This window comes from Pseudophryne corroboree, chromosome 3, assembly GCF_028390025.1.
Source record: "Pseudophryne corroboree isolate aPseCor3 chromosome 3, aPseCor3.hap2, whole genome shotgun sequence".
Lineage (NCBI taxonomy): Eukaryota > Metazoa > Chordata > Amphibia > Anura > Myobatrachidae > Pseudophryne > Pseudophryne corroboree.
This window is the reverse complement of record NC_086446.1, coordinates 88522216-88544446: the sequence shown is the minus strand read 5'-3', so window position 1 is coordinate 88544446 and position 22231 is coordinate 88522216. Positions and strand designations below refer to the sequence as shown.

The window sequence follows — 22231 nt, the reverse complement described above, 5'->3', positions numbered from 1 at the left end:
GTTCCGGTCTTTGGAGGAAGAACAAGGCATCCTCAAGCAGCATTCGTGGACGCACTGGCAATTCCATGGAACTTCGGCTGCTGTACGTGTTCCCTCCGGTGTCAATTCTGCTCAGGGTAATACGGAAGTTCAAGCAAGAAGGAGGAATACTACTTCTAATTGCTCCAGCTTGGCCCAGATGGCATTGGTTCTCAGACCTGCAGGGTCTCTCGATAGAGCGTACTCTTCTACTTCCGCAACACCCAGACATCCTCGTTTAGGACCCTTGTGTCTACCAGGATCTGGCCCGACTGGCTTTGACGGCGTGGCTCTTGAAGCTTTAGTTCTGAGGGCCAAAGGATTTTCTGAGGCGGTCATTCAAACTATGTTAAAGGGCCGTTAACCGGCTTCTGCTCGGATTTATCATAGGATCTGGAATTCTTACTTCACCTGGTGTGCGGCTAAGAATTAGCGTACGAGTTCAGTACTGCCAAACCTTTGGCTTTCCTGCAACAGGGCCTGGAATTATGCCTTCGTCTGGCCGCCCTCAAGGTTCATATGTCTGCCTTGTCGATATGGTTTCAGAGAAAAATTGCGACTCTGCCTGATGTTCAACCTCCATGTGTTCCTCCTGTGGTTCCTTGGGAGTTGTAGGTTGTTCTGGTTGCCTTACAAGAGTCTCCGTTTGTACCTCTTGAGTCTGTGGACCTTAAGAGGCTTACTCTCTGCTAGACGGGCTTCAGACTTGGGTGCCTTGTCCTGTCGGTCACCCTTTCTGATTTTTCACAATGACTGGGCGGTTCTTAGAACTCGCCTTTGGTTATCTGCCTAAGGTGGTATCGTCTTTCTACCTTAACCAGAGATTGTGTTTCTGGCCTTTAACTCTCCAGGTTTGTCCCCCAAAGAGCGGTCTTTGAATGTGGTACGGGATCCATATTTGTGAGAAAAGAACAGCTTCACTTGAGAGATCTGATTCTCTCTTTTTTTGTTCTTTTTGGCTTTCATAAACGTGGCTGGCCTGCTCATAAGCAGACCTTGGCCAGATGGATTAGAATAGTGATTGCACAAGCTTATGTACAGGCTGGACTTCCGGCTACTGCTACCACCAAAGCCCATTGTACTCGGTCTGTTGGACCTTCTTGGGTGGCCCGCCGTGGTGCGTCCCTTGAACATTTGTGAAGGCGGCTACATGGTCCTCAGTGAACACGTTCATAAGGTTCTATGCCTTCGATACTTCCGCCTCCCAGGATGCCTCCTTTGGACGCCGGATTCTTGTGCCCACTACAGTGCGTCCCCTCCCATGAGGAACAGCTTTAGGACATCCCCGATGTAATTCCCTGTGGAATCACAGTGTACCCCGCTGCAGAAAAGGAGATTTATGGTAAGAACTTACCTTTGTTAAATCTTTCTGCGAGGTACACTGGATTCCACAGGGCGCCTACCCTGACGCACTTGGCTTCTTTGGGTTTGTATGGCATTAGCCGCTGGTACTTTGTCCTGTCGTGAGAATGTGGTTGTATGTGGCTACTAACGGTTGTCGTTTCTTTTACCTGCTACTGCATGGACTGGTTAACAAAACTGTGCTCCAGTGCCTGGAGGCGGGGATATAGAGGAGGCAGCGCTATGCATCCTGGGAACAGTCAAAGCTTTTAGCCTGTTGGTGCCTCGGATCAAGATCCAACTCTCCACCCCAATGTAATTCCCTGTGGAATACAGTGTACCTCGCAGAAAGGAATTTAACAAAGGTAAGTTCTTACCATAAATCTCCTTATATATGCTGACACAATCATCATAAATATAATGACCGAAAGATTGATGGGTTTCATAAGAACTGTTTTTCTTTAGCACAATGTCTAGCCCAGCTCTGGCCACAGCATCGGTGGCTAAAGCAGTAGAACTTACAAACAAACCACACTGACATGCTTAATCTCACCTGATTTTGGAATCTAGGCAGTGTTGGGCCTGGTTAGTACTCGGTTGGGAGACTACCTGGGAATACCAGTTGCTGTAAGTCCAAGAGGGGGCAGATGCTTTGGAAGATGATCTTTCAAAGGCTACAAGAAAACAGTTATCCCATATTGCAAAGAAGCTGCCCTGGATAGGGTACAGTAGCTTTTTAGGCGGCTGACTCGAAATCTAAGAGGTCCTGGATTCTTTGCCTGTTGTTGTGAATATTCTGTGTGGCACAGAATTAGAAAACAGTCTGAAGCAGACTCCAAAAAGGTGGATTTTATCTCCCCGTATAAGGTTAAACCCAGATTCCAGCTTTTCTGCCCTTTCGGGTTTAAAGAATGCAAAAGGATAGGTTTACAGCAAGCACAACCAGACGCCCAGCTTCTAAATCAGAAGGCTTGATGGCACTGGCATCCACCAGCGAGGGGAGGCCAACTTCTTCTATTTTGCACAGGTTTGGCAACAGTCCACCACAGATACCTGGGTGCGAGAAGCAGTGTTTCACGGTTATGTTTTTGCCTTTAAGAAACACCCCCAAACATATTTGTGTGCCTCGATTCCATATGTAAACCTTGCATTCGATTATATGGGCAATAAAGCCAGGGGATTTTTATGTTGTACCTGGATACTCAGGATGCTTACCTACATGTACCTATAGCACCTTCCCATCAGTGCTATATCAGGTTCGCTATTCTCCAGCAACATTAGGGATAGCCGAAGTCCTCCCTAGTCTCATCTTAAGCATCGGGAGGTTGTATTGGATACCAGTCTCCAGAGAATCTTTCTACCTCTGAACAAAATATCCACAATACAGACGAGGATTAAGGGGTTGCTACACAGCTAGAGTGTATCCATCCATGCAGCAATGCGAGTTCTGTGATCGATGGTCTCGACATTCGAAATGGTAGAATATGCTAATTTCCATTAAAGGCCCCTTCAACATCTGATTCTCTCCAAATGGAACAGATCAGACGATAAATGCTCAGTCTATAATTATTCCTCAGGAAGAGTGGCTACAGACATCCCATTTGGACATAGGTTGACCCTTTTGGATCTCAGATTGGAAGGTTCTGACAATGGACGCTAATCTTCAGGGCTGGAGAACTGTGACAGAACAGTTCATCTTCCAGGGACACTGGAACAAGGAAGAAAGTGGTCTGCCAATCAGCTTTCTGAAACTTCGGGCACTTACCCAGGCGAAGGAAATACTTCAGGGAAAGCCAATTCAGATTCGCTCAGACAATGCAACGGCAGTAGCGTACCTCAATCGCCAAGAAGGCACTCGCAGCCGAAGGGTAATGAAGGCGGTAAGCCGCACATTACGGTGGGCAGAACTTCATCATTCAGCCGTGTCCACAGTGTTCATACCGGATCCCGAAGCAATATTCATGGATGCCCTATAAGTGGAATGGGAATTTTATCTGGCATATGTTTTTGTTTACCAATCTTCCTGTTGCCCAGGGTGATTCGAAAATTCAAACAGGTAAGGGCGCTGTGATACTAATAGCTCTGGCGTGGCCCAGACATAATTGGTACACAGATCTGCAGAGGCTGTCCGCGGATACTCCGTTCCTTCTGCCTCAACGTCCAGATCTACTGATCAGGGGTCCTGTCTCTACAAACACCTGGATCGACTGTCCTTGACGGTGTGGCTCTTGAGGCATCCATCTTGAAAGCGAAAGGTTTTTCACAAGAGGTAATTCAAATGATGTTTAAAGCAAGGAAACCATCCTCTACTCGCATCTATTACCGGATATGGCATGCGTATTTTCAATGGTGCGATGCCAGAAAATATGACCCTAGTTCTTTCAGAGTTTCAAGAATTCTAGAATTTCTTCAAGCAGGAATGGACAAAGGTCTCCGCTTAGCTTCCTGGAAGGTACAAGTGCCAGCATTAACCGTATGGTTCCAAAAGAAAATTGCTAACCTACAGGATGTTCACACTTTTTTTCCTAGAAATGCTCTACATTTAACCTCCTTTTGTTCCCCCCACAGCCCCTTGGGATCTAGAAATAGTCCTCTGGGCACTTCAAGTTGCCCCAGTTGAACCACTGAATCATGTGGATCTCAAATGGTTGACAGCTAATGTTCCATTTCTTCTAGCAATTACTTCAGCTAGAACAGTATCAGATTTAGGGGCGCTATCAGGTCTTCCTCCATTTCTGGTATTTCATCTAGATAGAGCAGTTTTCCAAACTAAATCAGGGTATCTTCCTAAGGTGGTATCTAAGTTCCACCTTAATGAAGAAATTGTAGTTCAGGCTTTTCAGGTACCGGACCTCTCTTCGGGAGATGCATCATTGGACGTAGTTCATGCTTCAAGGATCTACGTAGATCGTACCAGTGCCATCAGAAGGACAGAGTCTCTGCATCCTACACGGATTTCACAAGAGTGGATGGCCTGTGGATAAACACTGGCGAGATGGCTTCAGATAACGATCTCAGAAGCATACTCCCAAGCTGTTCTCCCTATTCCAGATAATGTCTCTGCCCACTCTACTAGTAAGGTAGATTCATCATGGGCAGCATACCGTGGTGCCTCAGCTGGACAGATCTGTAAGGCAGCCACATGGTATTCCATTTAACATTCATTAGACATTATGTATTTGACATTTGCCTCTCAGGATGCTGCATTTGGGTGTAGGATTCCCCTGTCCAATCAGGAGCATCCCCTCCACTAGTGGCTGTTTTGGGATGTTTCACGGTAGATCCTGTGGATCACTGTGGACCCTGATAGAGAAAGCTGAGGTTATGGTAGACTTGCCTAGATAACCTTGTTTCTGTGAAGTCCACAGTGTCCACGGGGCTCACACCCTGACGCACCTATTTTGAGAATCTATACACTTACTAACCTCTTCCTGTCATTTGGTATTGAAGAGTGTGTGTATGTTCTTCTTGCCTGAATGCGTCTCACTCTGGAACTGCTCCTGCCTTGAGCTCTGGAACCAACTGAATTGCCTGAGCCGGAAGGCAGGGATATAGGGGGCTGGCCCATTGCATCCTGGGAGCCTGAAAAGCTTAACTATTTGTTGCTCGTTCCGCTGTTGCTACTATATATCCCAAGGTAGATCCTGTGGACTTCAGAGAAATAAGGTTATCTAGGTAAGTCTACCATAACCTCTGCTTTGTGTCTTATGCATAAATAATTCTTAAAAAAAGAGTTCCATATAGGTGGAGTTTAATTTAGCTGTTTATTAATGTCTCTCATTCCACAGGATTACACAGTAGTGAAGAAGACATCCGGTGAGTGTAAGAAACCCAGTAGCCATCCCTGTGTGTCAGGAGGATGGAGCAGGACCCGGAGACCCATCACGGTGCCTCCACCTCACTCACTGATACATGAGAGAGACAATGACCAGAAGATCCTGGAACTCACCAACAAGATCATTCAGCTGCTGACTGGAGAGGTGATTGCTGGGAATGGGGCATTATACAGTAACATCAGGGAAGGTGTCTGGGTGATGACTGGAGAGGTGACTGCTGGGAATGGGGCATTATACAGTAACACCAGGGGAGGTGTATGGGTGATGACTGGAGAGGTGACTCCTGGGAATGGGACATTATACAGTAACACCAGGGGAGGTGTCTGGGTGATGACTGGAGAGGTGACTGCTGGGAATGGGGCATTATACAGTAACACCAGGGGAGGTGTCTGGGTGATGACTGGAGAGGTGACTGCTGGGAATGGGACATTATACAGTAACACCAGGGGAGGTGTCTGGGTGATGACTGGAGAGGTGACTGTTGGGAATGGGGCATTATACAGTAACACCAGAGGTGTCTGGGTGATGACTCTGTCATTGTGTGTGTCAGGTTCCTATAAGGTGTCAGGATGTCACTGTCTATCTCTCCATGGAGGAGTGGGAGTATTTACAGGGACACAAGGATATGTACAAGGATGTGATGATGGAGAATCACCTGACCCTCACATCACTGGGTAAGAGGATACTTTTATTCATTGTAAAGAACAGGAGCATTTTGAAAGCCTATACATTCGCATCGCATGGTAATCATACTAAAACAGTGTACTTAGTCACTGTGTGTCTCATACAGATGGGTCCAGTTACAGGGATTCCCCAGAGAGATGTTTCGGTCCTCCTTATTCACAGGATGGCACAGAGGAGAATCATAGGACCCCACAGGAGAATCAGGTAGGGGGGATTTAGTGACTTTATACTATATGATTTGCTGTCCATGTTATTTTTACTGGACTTCTACTTACAGTGAATTAATGAAATTAGGTATATTTAACGTATTATTTTATTGTTCTGTATATTACTTAGGGTAAAGGTCTGACTGATAATAAAGTAGAAGATATAGAGGGAGAAGAAGAGATGTATGTGAGGGGTGATCAGCAGTGTAAGGAGGAGGAAATCCCTACAGATATCAGCACAGGTGAGTAATAATCAATTATTACAGAAAAGAATAACATATTCTCCTTGTTCAACCACTTCAGTAGTCTCTTATTCTACACACTCGTCTAGTATCTTTGGAGGTGAAGGAGTCCCACATGAGTAATCTAATGTAGATATGCGTAGAGGACCGCAGAGAGGCCTGGTAGCATTGTTCTACAGAGCAACTCCACCTAGCACCTCAGGAAGCGCCCATTGACAAAGTGAAAGCACTCTAACCAAGGTGGTCATTCCGAGTTGATCGCTTGCTAGCAGTTTTTCTCATACGTCCTAGAGGATGCTGGGCAATCCGTAAGGACCATGGGGTATAGACGGGATCCGCAGGAGACATGAGCACACTATAAGGCTTTGAATGGTTGTGAACTGGCTCCTCCCTCTATGCCCCTCCTCCAGACCTCAGTTAGACTTTGTGCCCAGGAGTGACTGGACACACACTAGGGGAGCTCTACTGAGTTTCTCTAAAAGACTTTGTTAGGTTTTTTATCTTCAGGGAGACCTGCTGGCTACAGGCTCTCTGCAGCGTGGGAGTGAGGGGAGAGAAGTCAGACCTACTTCTTCTTAGTTAAGGGCTCTGCTTCTTAGGCTACTGGACACCATTAGCTCCAGAGGGTTCGATCACTTCTTCGCCTAGCTGCTTGTTCCCGGAGCCACGCCGTCACCCCCCTCACAGAAGTCAGAAGGCAGAAGCCGGGTGAGTATGAGAAGAAAAGAAGACTTCAGACGGCAGAAGACTTCAGTAACGGAGGTAACATGCAGCGGTCACGCTGCGCTCCATGCTCCCACACACCGACGGCACTCACAGGTTGCTGGGGGGGTGGGGGGGGGATTGCGCGCTAGGCAGCAAGTTACTGTAAGTTGTTACAGCTGGCATATGTTCTTTTTAGGTGTCTGGCCACTGTTTACGATACCCCCGCCGGATACCGCAACGCGCCATTGCTCCCACACGCCAACGGTCGTTACAAGGGTGCAGGGCGCTAAGGGGGAGCGCCCTGGGCAGCTATATAGGTGTATATATATATATAATTAAGGCTATATTGTTAGAGCGCTGAAGCGCGGCGAGAAGGGGAGGGGCTTAGCCCTCACTTCGGGATACAGCGCCATTTTCTATATGTCCCCGCCAAAAACAGTGCAGTTGTGGGGGGGCACGGTGTTTAGTGCTATACAGTGTAAGTTATAGCACTATGTTAGACATATGGGCATATACTCTGTATATTATGCGTATGTATGTGTATGTGTATATATATGTGTGTGTGTATATATATATATATATATATATATATATATATATTGGTGTGCTCCCTGTCGGTTATCCAATATAGCTTTAGCCAACATGTGTCGTCAGGAGTGTGTGCTCTGTCATAGATGGGGATCACTGTCGGTATCGCCAACGCCTGTTTCAGCGGGTCGTAGTTGTGTACTTGTTAACAGTAATTACTGTAGGGGAGACACAGTTAGTGTGTGGCCGACTCTGTCGGCACCAGCTGTTTTTACTGGGTGTAAATTAACATGCAGTAACTAGCTTAGACCTGTATATATGTTTTATATGTATATATTTATGGTGCGGTTGCCATGGGCCTGTAGCCCGAGCACAGACATGGTAGTATAAGGGGGGGGGAGTGTATTTAAATTTATTTCTGTATACTTCCCTCAGTCCCCTTGGAGTTGCATGACTGTTATTTTGCCTGCTTACTACTCCCTGCTGTCGACGAATACTTGTTTCTGTCGACCATACTGTTTCCTAGTAGATCCACAACTGGGGCATTCAGTACATAGTCATACATATTCAGAACACATTAATGTCACTCGGGACCCGATGGTTCCGGATTATCCGCTTACATGTATGATAGAGATATATATATATATATATATATATATATATATAGGATATGCGTGTAATTTTATGTATATTCATTTTATGACTTATAATGGCTGCTGAAGTAATAGTATTCCTTCTCATGTGCTGGTCGCTCTGTTGATAAAGCTCTAGGTCGGCCATGAAGAGTTGGTCTCGGATCATCTCAAGGAGTCCGAATGGTTATTCTTTTCCCACCGCGGATAGAATGCTGCGAAAGTCAGCTCCTGGTCGACACGGGGCCCTGTCACAAAGGATCGTATACAGGAAGCTAAGTGATATTTTATTTCTATGCTTTGATGTTATTTGCATTACATGCACAGGGGGGAGTGTTTATATTCGGAAAGGCATCCGATAGATTTACCCTAAAAGGAGAGGGTATGTTCCTTATGTGGGTTCTTCTCTATAACATTGCGGCAGACTGCCGTGCGTATACAGGAGGTGTGGCCGGGGGACCGCTGAGGCTGACTCCGAGAGATATTAGAGTTTTTCCCTGGGACGGTGTACCACTGTTTGGGGATGCCTCTGTTCAGTCAATCTCGGTGGATACTGCTGGTAAATCTAACTTCGTGAGATAGATTCCCTTACAAAGGTTGGTGACGCATTCTTTTGTGGGATGCAGTCGTTTTAACCGGTTCGATACCGTTCTTTTTTCCTTTTCTGTGCAGACAATGGAAGGTGATAAGGTAGGTGTTCTGCAGCCTTGTTAGGTTCGCAGAGGCAGATGGTGTTTTCTGTTTCTACCACATCCACCACATGGTGCTGAATCTATCTGACTGGACCCCACTCCGGTGGGGACTCATCTACTACTTTTCCGTTAGTCCGGGAATAGACCAGGACCTGTGAGTTACTTGTAGAATCCAAATGGGAACATTCTGGAGTTACAGATGTTCCCCTCACTGATTTTCTAATAGATCTTGCCGTTTCCCCTCTGGAAGGGGAGGTAGTACACGACGCCATACCAGAGGTGCGTCAGGTTCAAGGCATTGTCCTGCTGTCCCCTGTTTAAAAAATAAATAAAAAAATAAGAGGTTTAAATGCGTTGTTTTCCGCATTCAGTTTACCTGGTGGGAGATCCAGGATTGTATTTGCCATTTCACCGGAGTGATGGCAGTATGATGGTTTTCTTTCAATAATAGGAGCCACTGTTATTCTGTACTGAGACGCTCTTCTGATTAAAGCGAGGTCAAGTGGTGCAAGGCGTTATTTCTCTCTGACTGTTCTGCAACACAGGGAATGGCTGTTGTTCCCAACGACGCAGATGTCGGGGGTGGGTGTCAGAGTAGATACTGAACGGTTGAGGTTCTGTGTTTTTCCTGTGGAAAGAGGTCTGAGGATCCGGAGTCGGATCAGTTTTGCAGTAACAATCCATCATTATGTTCCGTTAAGAAGCGGAGGGGTGCGGCCTAAGAGGCCTTTTCGGTGACTGTTTTCAAGGGACCAGATGGAAATGTGGTCCGGGTCTCACCTGCACATGTACCGGAATGTGATCCTACTGGCCAGGACGTCGCTCCTAAGGTGTCTGCTCGGTTCTTACCTTCTGGAGGGACGAAGGTTCTGGATCCAAGATTAGATCCTGGTGTTCATGCATGCAGATCTCCGAGGCTGGGGATTAGTCCTTGCAAGGGATGTATTTCCGGAGGAAAAGGTCAAGCTGGGAAGCTTGTCTGTATTATGCTTTCTTGAATTAAGAGCTATTTTCGACTAACATATTTTTCGTGGTCTGCCCGTGTTACTTCTGTCGGACAACTTGACAGCAGTGGCGTAAGTAATCCGCTAAGGCGGAACAAGGAGCAAATCGGAAATGGCAGAAGGTGCAAAAAATTTGCCGCTGGGTGGAAAAACTGATAAACGCTATATTAGTTTACGCCCCGGAGGTAAACTACGGAGAATTAGATTTCCTCTGCAGCCGCAATCTCCTTCCGGGAGAAATACAGTCGTCATCGAGAAGTTTTCACAAAAGTGACAAGTCTTTGAGGAGTACCTCAATTGGACATGTTGGCGTTTCGCCTCAATAATAGGCCTCAAGGATATTGTTCCTGGTCAAGGGACACTCAAGCTATGGCAGTGGACGCCGTCGTGACACCTTGGGTGTTTTCAGTTGGTCTATGTGTTCCCTCCATTTTCACCTTTTTCTGAAGGGATAACTGTAAGATGAACAAAGGTTCAGGAGATCCTCATTGTTCCGGTCTAGCCAAGGAGTGCTTGGTTTGCAGGTTTTCATGATTACTCATGGAAGATTTCTGACCGCTTCGTCTACGTGAGGAACTGTTACAAAGATCCGGGAGGGTTTCAAGACTTACCGTGGCTGCGTTTGATGGCGTGGAGGTTGAATGCCATATCCTAGCCAGAAAAAGTATTCCCAGTGAAGTCGTTTCCACAGTTCTTCAGGCTAGAAAAGAAGTAACGGCATAACCTTACCACCGTAGTCGGCGTAAAGATGTGTCTTGGTATGAATACAAGAAGGCTCCGACGGAAGATTTTCAGCTGGGTCGTTCTTCTCTCCTTGCAAGCAGTTGTGGATGCAGGCCTAAAGTTAGGCTCCATTTCAGTGCAGTTTTGGCCTTATAAATTTTCTCAAAAAAAAAAAAGAATTGGCCACCTTTCTGGAAGTTCGGACTTTCGTGAAAGTAGTACTGCACATCCAACCTCCGGTTGTGCCCCCATTGGCACCATGGGACCTTGACGTGGTGTTGTGTTTTCTTGTGTCACACTGTTTGGAACCTTTATGAAAGGTTGTGTTAAAATTTCTCTCTGGAAGAGTGGTCATGCTACTGGATTTGGCGTCCGCAAGGCGTGTGTCGGAAGTAGCTGCTTTTGTCTCACGAGCTCCTGTTGGATCTTCCATGTGGATATAGCGGAATTCAGAACTCGTATAATAGTTCTGCAAAGAAGGTGGTTCTGTGTTTCGCAGAAACCAGCCTATTGTGATGCCTGCGGTTACTTAAGCTTTGGCTGATTCAAAGGCTCTCAATGTCGTCGGGGCTTTGACTATTTTTGTCATCTCGTTTGCTCAGGTTGGGAAAACAGAGGCTCTGTTTGTCCAGTATGCTCCCAGCATGATTGGGACACCTGCGTCTATGCAGTCTGTTTTACGCTGGATCTGTGATACGATTCGGTGTGCTCGTTCTACGGCTGGATTGCCGTTACCGTTGTTGGTGGAGACCCATTCTGCTAGGAAGACGGGCTCTTCTTGGGCGGATGCCCGAGGAGTCTCGGCGGTTCAACTTTGCCGAGCGGCTACTTGGTCGGGTTCAAACTCTTTTGCTAAACTGTACGAATTTGATACCCTGGCTGCTGAGGACCTCATGGTTGCTCAATCGGTGCTGCAGAGTTGTCCGCACTCTCCCGCCCGGTCTGGAGCTTTGGTATAAACCCCATGGTCCTTACGGAGTCCCCAGCATCCTCTAGGACGTATGAGAAAATAGGATTTTAATACCTACCGGTAAATCCTTTTCTCTTAGTCCGTAGAGGATGCTGGGCGCCTGTCCCAGTGCGTACTGTGTCTGCAGTTCTTGGTTATAGTTGCACTCTGGTGGTGTTTCTTTCTGTCAGGCTGTTGCTGACGGTGTGCTTGCCATGGCAGGCGGTGTTTTATTATTGGTTGTGTTGACTGTTGACACACTGGTTGTGTTGCATATTCTCTCAGCATGTGGCTGTGTATTTTTCATCCCGTTGGCTGGTATTCTATTGAATGCCACGTTCTGCGGTATGTTTGTGGTGTGAGCTGGTGTGACACTCACTGTGTTTAAACAATAAATTCTTTGCTCGAAATGTCAGTCTCCCTGGGCACAGTTTTCTAACTGAGGTCTGGAGGAGGGCATAGAGGGAGGAGCCAGTTCACACCCATTCAAAGTCTTATAGTGTGCCCATGTCTCCTGCGGATCCCGTCTAAACCCCATGGTCCTTACGGAGTCCCGAGCATCCTCTACGGACTAAGAGAAAAGGATTTACCGATGGGTATTAAAATCCTATTTTAGCAGCCGTGCAAACGCTATGCCGGCGCCCACTGGGAGTGTATTTTAGCTTAGCAGAAGTGCGAACGAAGGGATCGCAGAGCAGCTACAAAATAATTTTGTGCAGTTTCAGAGTAGCTTCAAACCTACTCAGCGCTTGCGATCACTTCAGACCATTCAGTTCCTGATTTGACGTCACAAACACGGCCTGCGTTCGCCCAGCCATGCCTGCGTTTTTCCAAACACTCCCTGAAAACAGTCAGTTGACACCCAGAAACGCCCTCTTCCTGTCAATCACTCTGCGGCTGCCAGTGCGACTGAAAAGCATCGCTAGACCCTGTGTAAAACTACATCGTTCATTGTAAGAGTGCGCCGCATGCGCAGAAGTTACTTTTTTTCCCCTCATCGCTGCACAGCGAACGAATGCAGCTAGCGATCAACTCGGAATGACCACCCAAATCCGGAACTGGGTTGTTCAAACAAGAGAAGTTGGATGATTGATCAAGATCATGCTACTGGCCAGCGAATGCTAGCCAGCCGGCCCCCCGTTGCTATAAACATTGTTGAGAGAACAAAATAATTTAATGTAAGCCAGATGGGGCCTGTGTCATGCACAACTAAGCAAGGAAAGAACACGAATCCTGGGGCCCATTCCCCAGAAGAGGAGGCAGCCAGGTAAAAAAAATCCCACCTTCCTGGTCCTCCTGTGGGATCCTGTGATTCTGCTCTGTACAATCCTGTGAATAAAGAGGAGGAGGACATCTCACTGGGGTATCTCTGTGACTGGGTCCACCTGTAGTAGAGACACAGTGGCTGAGTACATTGTTTTATGTATTATTACCAAGTGATAGATATGTGTAGGCCTTCAAAACGCTTATGTCCTTCACAATGAATCAGTCTCCACATACCCAGTGATGTGAGGGTCAGGTGGTTCTCCATCATCACGTCCTTGTACAGATCCTTGTGTCCCTGTAAATACTCCCTCTCCTCCATGGATAAATAGATAGTGACATCCTGACACCTTGTGGGAACCTGACAGACACAATGATACAATCATCACCCAGACACCTCCCCCGGTGTTACTGTATAATGTCCCATTCCCAGCAGTCACCTCTCCAGTTATCACCCAGACACCTCCCCTGGTGTTACTGTATAATGTCCCATTCCCAGCAGTCACCTCTCCAGTCATCACCCAGACACCTCCCCTGGTGTTACTGTATAATGTCCCATTCCCAGCAGTCACCTCTCCAGTCATCACCCAGACACCTCCCCTGGTGTTACTGTATAATGTCCCATTCCCAGCAGTCACCTCTCCAGTCATCACCCAGACACCTCCCCTGGTGTTACTGTATAATGCCCCATTCCCAGCAGTCACCTCTCCAGTCATCACCCAGACACCTCCCCTGGTGTTACTGTATAATGCCCCATTCCCAGCAGTCACCTCTCCAGTCATCACCCAGACACCTCCCCTGGTGTTACTGTATAATGCCCCATTCCCAGCAGTCACCTCTCCAGTCATCACCCAGACACCTCCCCTGGTGTTACTGTATAATGTCCCATTCCCAGCAGTCACCTCTCCAGTCATCACCCAGACACCTCCCCTGGTGTTACATAATAATGCCCCATTCCCAGCAGTCACCTCTCCAGTCATCACCTAGACACCTCCCCTGGTGTTACATAATAATGCCCCATCCCCAGCAGTCACCTCTCCAGTCATCACCTAGACACCTCCCCTGGTGTTACATAATAATGCCCCATCCCCAGCAGTCACCTCTCCAGTCATCACCCAGACACCTCCCCTGGTGTTACTGTATAACGCCCCATTCCCAGTAGTCACCTCTCCAGTCATCACCCAGACACCTCCCCTGGTGTTACTGTATAATGCCCCATTCCCAGCAGTCACCTCTCCAGTCATCACCCAGACACCTCCCCTGGTGTTACTGTATAATGCCCCATTCCCAGCAGTCACCTCTCCAGTCATCACCCAGACACCTCCCCTGGTGTTACTGTATAATGCCCCATTCCCAGCAGTCACTTCTCCAGTCATCACCCAGACACCTCCCCTGGTGTTACTGTATAATGCCCCATTCCCAGCAGTCACCTCTCCAGTCATCACCCAGACACCTCCCCTGGTGTTACTGTATAATGTCCCATTCCCAGCAGTCACCTCTCCAGTCATCACCCAGACACCTCCCCTGGTGTTACTGTATAATGCCCCATTCCCAGCAGTCACCTCTCCGGTCAGCAGCTGAATGATCTTGTTCCCCATAAGAGGAGGCAGCCAGGTTAAATTGAAATGGAGAAATCACCATAGGAAGAAAAGCAGGACTGGTGAGGAGCATTGACAAGTTATGCGGGGATCAGTGTGATGGCCCAGACATTCCCCATCTAGGAAGAGAGATGGAGACTGAAATTTGATCTTGCTCGTAAAAAGTATAAGACCTAGAACAGCCAGAAGTCTGTCAGATACAGAATCCATACTGAGCATAAAACCAGAGGTGCACACATCACCCAATAATGGACTCTCTGTGACCCTGGATTCTTGGTGCAAATCCTGATGTGTCCTCAGCATCCAGAAAACACCTCCCGATTTTATGAGGCTCGTTTCAACAACCAACCTGTCAAGCCGGTTCAGTGAGCTCCATATATAGGCCCGAACCGTGGAACAGAAAGTTTACCACCACAGAAAAACTCCAAGTGATGCAGATCTACCGACAGCTGGCAAAGGTCCTTATATCAAGGCCTGCGAGGGGAATATGGGGTTGCCAGAATGACCAACCCTCCTGCTAGCCTAGCTAGTGGAGAACTCTCAGAAACAGGAACAGAGACAGAAAGATGTACCATTCAGATTATGGAAAAATGCATCTACCAGATGAAACCCTGAAGTCCTCCACCATAGCACGACCTGTCCACTCTGTAGGTCAGGTGATGGTGAACTATTAAGCTTTCCCTATTCATTCGCATCATAGAAGGGGGAGAGTATAAAGGTCAAAACCCCAACACAGGGAGGCCCCACAGCAATATACTGGGGGGTAATCAGTGGTACACAAAACAGATGGTGAAGATTCATCACCCGAGATCAGAAGTGTTGGACAAAAATGGAATTGGCTTACATAACTATAGGATAGCGTAAGCCACGCTGCCTGTCAAGCAGTTAGGTAACTTAAAATGGCTAAGAACACAGGTTTTCGGATGCTAGGTCGACATGACTTAGGTTAAGTCATTAGGTCAACCACTATTGGTCGACATGCATTAGTTTGACATAGACAAAAGGTCGACATGGGTAAAGATCGACATGTAAAAATGTTGACATGAGGTTTTTTTACCATACATTTTTTTTTCATTTTAAATTTTTTCATACTTTACCAATGACGTGGACTACGATTGGTAATAGTAACCTGTGCCGGGCGCAGAGGAACCTGTGCTGAATGTAGCATGGCAAGTGAAGCGGTGCATTAATTGGGGTTCCTGGTCACTTTACGGAGTAAACCACACACAAAAAGACTCTGGTCAACCTTTTTAATGTGTCGGCCTTTTTTCATGTTGACATGGGGGGCCCACCTCGCACACACTGCTCCCATTTTTTTAATACTTACCTCTCTGGAGTCCCCCATCGGAGCCATCCCTTCTCGGTAGCGCAATAGAGTCTGAACACTAGGGAGAACAAACTCTATTGCTCCTGCTGAAAACTCCAGAAAGATGGCACAGTGGCCATTTTTTCGGAGTTTCACGCATGCACATTAACAAAATCCTCGGGAAAATGGCCACCGTGCAGTGTTCTCGGAGGTTTGCACATTCGCAATAGATTCTGTGCTCAGACTCTATTGCTGCTGCGGAGAAGATGGCACCGCCGGCGGACTCCGGAGAGGTAAGTATTAAAACCTGTGCAACGGTTAGAGAGGAGGGGACCACTGATGCAGAAGGCTGCACTTGGGCCTCCTCCTCTTAAAACTCCGCTGCTGTCAACCTTTTGGTGTCAACCTAATGACTGTTGACCTTTCTCATGTCAACCCTATGATCCATAACCAAGACCACAACCTAGTCAAAGGACCACAAGGCCGTACATGGTGAACCCGAGCAGTAGGACAAACTGATCCGCTTAACCAATACTCCACAGTTCAGACTGGTAAATGAACGACCAACCTGCTTCTACCGGTCATAGCAGACTCTGGATAGCGATGCTATAGGGGGAAGTCCCAATTTCAGGCATGGCAGATGAACACAACAAAAGATACTTATCGTAGAGGAGATCCTTCAGTACCACAGCAATGCCATTCATCCACCGTACTCTAGAAGATGCGTTACAGGTCACCCAACATCACCAACTTGTCAGCCCCGCAGAGGGATACAGCATAATCAGAGTGGCAGCGACTGCATTCTATTGCACCTGAGTAGTTAACCCTATACGAGCCAAAGGCACCTAATCCATGTGGTGAGTGTCGAGGACACATACCCAGAAGGTAATTAGGTCTAACACAATTTGACCTACAGTACAAGACTGTAAATGACACATCATAGGACATAGGTAGTTCTGGTCAGCCTGAATGTATGTCAGGTAATAAAGGAAAACCAGAAGTGATAGGGTTATTAGCACAGAAACGCACTATAAGGCTATGTACTATTAGAACGGTGTATGTGACCTCTGACACTATTTCTGTTTTGTTGCTGTCTTTTGTAAGACGCCTAAATCTGCAATTACCTCTCTGCATTGTAGAAGTCTGCTTTACAAAGAAGGAGTCTTTCTGGTTGCTTTGTCAGGTGGCTTCTTTATTCCTCACAAATGTTGTAATATCACATTTCTTCACAAGATATGGCTTCCTAAACACTAGCTAAGCCCCATTGTCCCTCAATGTCATCCTACTGCTAACCAGCATCAGAAGCCTCGCCCACTGGATCCCACAATTTTTTCTAACCTTCACACACATCAAATCAGTCACACCCAGGTAGTGCAGCTTTGTGTAAAGCTGGGCATATACCATAAAGTTATCTAGCAGATCATTTGGCAGATCTGGCTGGTTGGAATGAAAATCTGGTAATGTACGAGAGCAAATCATATTCGACCATTTGCTCCCAAAGACTGGATAATGGACACAAACTGTCGTTCAGACAAATTGGTTAAATCAGGATTCTTAACCCTATCTGCCACTTGACAAAGTACCCTCTTAGCATGTAGCAAATTGTGTGAGGCAGTAGTAAATGTATTTGCTGTGAGGCCCTGACAGACATAGGAATCTGTACAGGACATATATCTCAGCACTGTGGACTCTGGAGAGTAAAATGCAGTCCTGTTAGGTTAGCATATGGCCCCAAAAAAGTGAATATAACATTGTAGACCGACTAAGGTACAAGCAAAGATCTGTAATAATATACGTTATGGTAAGAACTTACCGTTGATAACGGTATTTCTCCTAAGTCCACAGGATAACAATGGGATATGATGAAGCAACAGCGGATTTGCACCAATCGGTCAAAGCTTTTCCAGCCTCCCAGCATGCAACGGGCCCGTCCATATATCCTCCTTACTCAGGCAAATCAGTTGTATTCCAAAACTTCAATGCAGGAGCATCATAGATAGCCCTAATCAGGCGATAAGAACACACAAGCAGGAAGAGGTTAGTGAGTAAAGGGATCCTCAAAGCAGGTGCGTCAGGGTGGGATCCCTGTGGACTTAGCAGAAATACCGTTATCAGCGGTAAGTTTTTACCATAACGTATATTTCTCCAGCAGATTCCACAGGTTATCCACAGGATAACAATGGGATTTCCCAAAGCAATTTAGTGGTGGGGACGCTCCTGATTGGACAGGAGAATCCTTCGCCCGAATTCCGTGTCATGAGAGGCAAAGGTATCCAAGGCATAATGTCTAATGAATGTGTTAATGGAAGACCATGTGGCTGCCTTACATATCTGTTCTGCTGAAGCACCACGTTGTGCTACCCATGATGAGCCTAACTTACGAGTAGAGTGAGCAGAGACATTTGCCGGAACAGGGAAATCAGCCTGAGAATATGCTTCTGAAATCGTCATCTGAAGCCATCTTACCAGTATCTGCTTATCAACAGGCCATCCTCTCTTGTGAAATCCTTAGAGTGTGAAGAGAGAATCTGTCTTTTTGATGGCACTGGTATGATCCACGTAGATCCTTAATGCACGGACCACGTCCAGTGATGCATCTCCCGTAGAATGGCCCGGTACCTGGAAAGCCGGGACTACAATTTCTCTTACGTCCTAGAGGATGCTGGTGTCCACATTAGTACCATGGGGTATAGACTGGTCCTTTGGGAGCCACTGGCACTTTAAGAGTTTAATAGTGTGGGCTGGCTCCTCCCTCTATGCCCCTCCTACCAGATTCAGTTTAGAAAATATGTCCGGAGGAGCCGGTCATAGCTAGGGGAGCTCCTAGAGCTTCTTTATTTTTTTTATTATTTTTTTTAAGACAAATTAGGCACAGAGAGGTTGCTGGCAACACCCTCCCTGCTTTGTGGGACTTAAGAGGGGAGTAGTGTCCAACCCTCTGAGGTTACTACCACTATCTCCGCTGACAGGACACTGAGCTCCTGAGGGTGATGATTGTTAGCCCCCGAGACGACCACTCACTCCCGCAGCATGCCACCACCCCCTAACAGAGCCAGGAGATCACGGTGGTGAGTGGGGTACCGGCGACCCAACAAGCGGGGAACCGGTGTAAATGGCGGCATCAGGGTTTGGAGCGCAGTACTAACACTGCGCTCCAGAAGGCTCAGCAGTACAGGTGCAGCGCTGTGAGGGGCGCCCTGGGCCAGTGACAATCCCGTTGAAACTGGTCACGCAGGCTAGCAGGGACTTCGGTTGCTCTGCTAGCGCCATTACCTCAGGCCAGTATAAAGATTTGAAATGTGCGGGAAGACGTGCCATGTTCAGGGGGCGGAGCTTCTCAGAGCGGCCCCAGCAGCTCACCAGCGCCATTATTTTCCCTGCATATCCACACTCTGAGACGCTGGCAGGGAGCGCTGACCCTCCACGACTCCAGTTATCCTGTGCGGTACCAGGGGGTGGTAGAACTGGGGGAAAGGCTGTCTATTACTGTGTAGTTCTATTAAGGGTACACAGTGATAATGCTGATTTATTACCTTATAACATTCACCATATATGGGTAAGAGACTCAGTACGCTATTGGCGTATAGGGTGCCGTAAGGGTACGCACTTAGCGTAGCAGACGCTTAGTCGTGATCGAGATGCACATGCGGCACGCTCGCTCACAGCTTAACGCTTGGTGTCGAGCACGCTATAGGCGGCCGACTACCGTAATGCTACGCTATTAGCGTAGCGGGCGCTTGTGACCACGAGGGGAACACGAGCGGCACAGACGCTCACGGGATGACACTCCGTAAACCTTGTATGCAACACACTGAAAGATTGAGTTTATACTGTAAACCTTACTACTGAAATACTGTAGCGATATAACGCTGCTTAACCTTGTTAATATAAAAGCTGCTTGAGCGATTGAGACGCTCCGATTACCCTCAGCAATGTAATAAACACACAATACCTTACTAAGGCTCCAAAACCTTTACTAACAAGCTTTAGTTATATTAAAAAGGGGAAACACAATTAACATTTCATACACTACAGGCTAACATAAATATCTAACAGAATAACTACACGTGAATATACAATAGCGGCACAATCGCAAACACAAATACATAGACTAAGAATGAATGGCTAACATTACACGGGTAACAAAGTGGCCACAGAGAAACATACCATATGGGGAACACTCGCTAGCGCAACCGTATCCAGTCCTCCAATTATCAGAGATAAATGTTGAAGAGAGAGAGTACTGGCCGAACTGGGGACAGTGACCCTTATATACACAACATACAGTGCACTACAAAGGGTCCTATAATCTTATTGTTCATTGGACACAGGAATGTCTCTCCGCATTAAAACAAAAGGTCATAGGTTGGTTTGAACAGGTGGGCTGTGACTATATCAAACTGCTCAGGTGGAAGGGAATCTCAAGATTCCCACCGCATGGATAATGAACCGCAAATATAGTAAATGTCCAGAAACTACTAATAGACATAACTATACGCAGGAGTGATTAATCTTTACCTAACCAGCACCGGATTGTTCCTTATAAAATGTTCTTTAGTTAGGTACCAAACACCACCGCTCAGACCCTATCTGACCCTTCGTATCATGCAAAGAGGAATTCCTCTGTCCAGGGACCAGTTACAATAAACAAACTTAGTTATTATTAAGGGGAACATTACCTATAAAACATACTATTTGAATTTATTATGTAACGATTTAGTCGCACGCTAGACGCACACAAACTCTACCGTAAATGCACATACCACGCGCTTGAGCGCATGGCCGTGGAGGCGCCGTCACGCAACTGCGAATATGTGCACGCACGGGAGAGAATGTGTACGTGCAGCGGGCAAGCGCATGGGGTGAATATATGGCAACGTGTAGCATGATATTTTTCCGACTTTGACAACAGTCAGCGTCAGGCAGTTATTTTATACCTGTCTACTGGGGCGCTGTGTGTGCTGTGGCACCAAGCTTTGTATTTCTCTGAAGGTACTTGGGAGGAAACTGTGTCTGACATTTTTCTGTATGTGTGTGTATGCATAATTCTCACATAACCATGTCCAAGGACTCTGTGTCTTGTGCGGCAGAATATGTATCTTCTCCAGAGGAATCCATTCCAGGTACACAGGAAAATAATATTTTGTCTTAACCTTCCGAATCCGAGCCCCAGTGGGTGGCTTCTATTAAGGGAATGATATCTCAAATTTCTACTAGAATAGCACATTTTGAGACTGAATCACTTTTAAAACACTCTGTGGAGGTTTTGTCTCGTTCTCTCCCCACTACCTCAAAATCCCCTGGTGTATGCCCTAAGAAGCACGCACTTGCTCAGATTATGCAAGTCGACACGGACACCGACTCTGACACGGCAGACAGTGATGCGGATATGAGGGGGGGTGAGGCTTTCCTGGCTAGAGGGGTGCAACTTATGATTGAGGCTATTAGGGATGTGTTACACATTACTGACAAGCCACCTGAACAGGTTGAGGAGGCTTACTTTACAGACAATAAGAAAGCTTCCCTAACCTTCCCTGCGTCTAAGGAAGTAAACGCATTGTTTGGAAAATCCAGAGAAAACATTCCAGATCCCAAAGTGGGTTCTTGTGGCTTTTCCTTTTCCTGAGGATGATAGGAAAAAGTGGGAAACCCCACCTATAGTTGACACCTCTGTATCTAGACTGTCTAAAAGGGTGGTCTTACCTGTCCCTGGGTCTACCACTTTGAAAGAACCGGCTGACCGCAAAATTGAAACTACACTCAAAACCATATACACTGCTTCAGGGGTGACGTTAAGGCCCACTATTGCCTGTGCATGGATTGCTAAAGCCATGGTAAAGTGGTCAGGCACATTACTAGAGGACTTAGATTCTATGGATAGAAGTGACATTGAATTGTTTTTACGTAACATACAGGATTCTGCGGGTTTCATGGTGGAGGCCATGAAGGACCTGGGTAATCTGACTGCAAGGACATCATCCATGGCTGTCTCGGCACGCAGGGGACTCTGGCTACGCCAATGGTCTGCAGATGCGGAATCCAGAAGTGTGGAGAACCTACCCTTCACAGGTCAGGCTCTATTTGGGGAATTTTGGATGCGTGGATCTCCACGGCTACCGCTGGTAAGTCAACCTTTCTTCCCTCAGCCTCTCAGCCGACGAAGAATCCTTTTTCTGCGTCCTGTGCAGTCCTTTCGGTCTGCAAAAGCTAAAAAGTCCAAGACTCCTACCACTTTCTTCAGAGGTGGCCGACCAAAATCCAAGAAACCGGCACCTGCAGGTTCCCAGGGCCAGAAACCTGCCTCTGTGTCCTCAAAATCCTCAGCATGACAGTGGACCTCCCTGCCTGGAGAACTGGCAGGAGGGAGCGAGGCTCAGACGTTTCAGACACGTCTGGGTGTCGTCCGGTCTGGATCCCTGTGTACAGGATATTGTGTCCCAGGGGTACAAACTGGAGTTTCAAGAGCTCCCACCGCACAGGTTCTTCAAATCAGACCTGCCAGCT

General features: G+C 47.1%; 1 protein-coding gene across 7 annotated transcripts in view; it reads left to right on the top strand.

Annotated features, from left to right (window-relative positions):
- LOC135057044 (gastrula zinc finger protein XlCGF26.1-like) overlaps positions 1-22231 on the top strand; it is a 353457-nt gene that overhangs the window by 47591 nt on the left and 283635 nt on the right. For all 7 annotated transcript variants that reach the window (XM_063962905.1, XM_063962904.1, XM_063962906.1 and 4 more), the window contains exons 3-6: positions 5148-5339; positions 5746-5869; positions 5986-6083; positions 6216-6327. In XM_063962905.1, coding sequence (XP_063818975.1) covers positions 5148-5339; positions 5746-5869; positions 5986-6083; positions 6216-6327 — 526 coding nt within the window. The remainder of the gene's footprint in view (positions 1-5147; positions 5340-5745; positions 5870-5985; positions 6084-6215; positions 6328-22231) is intronic.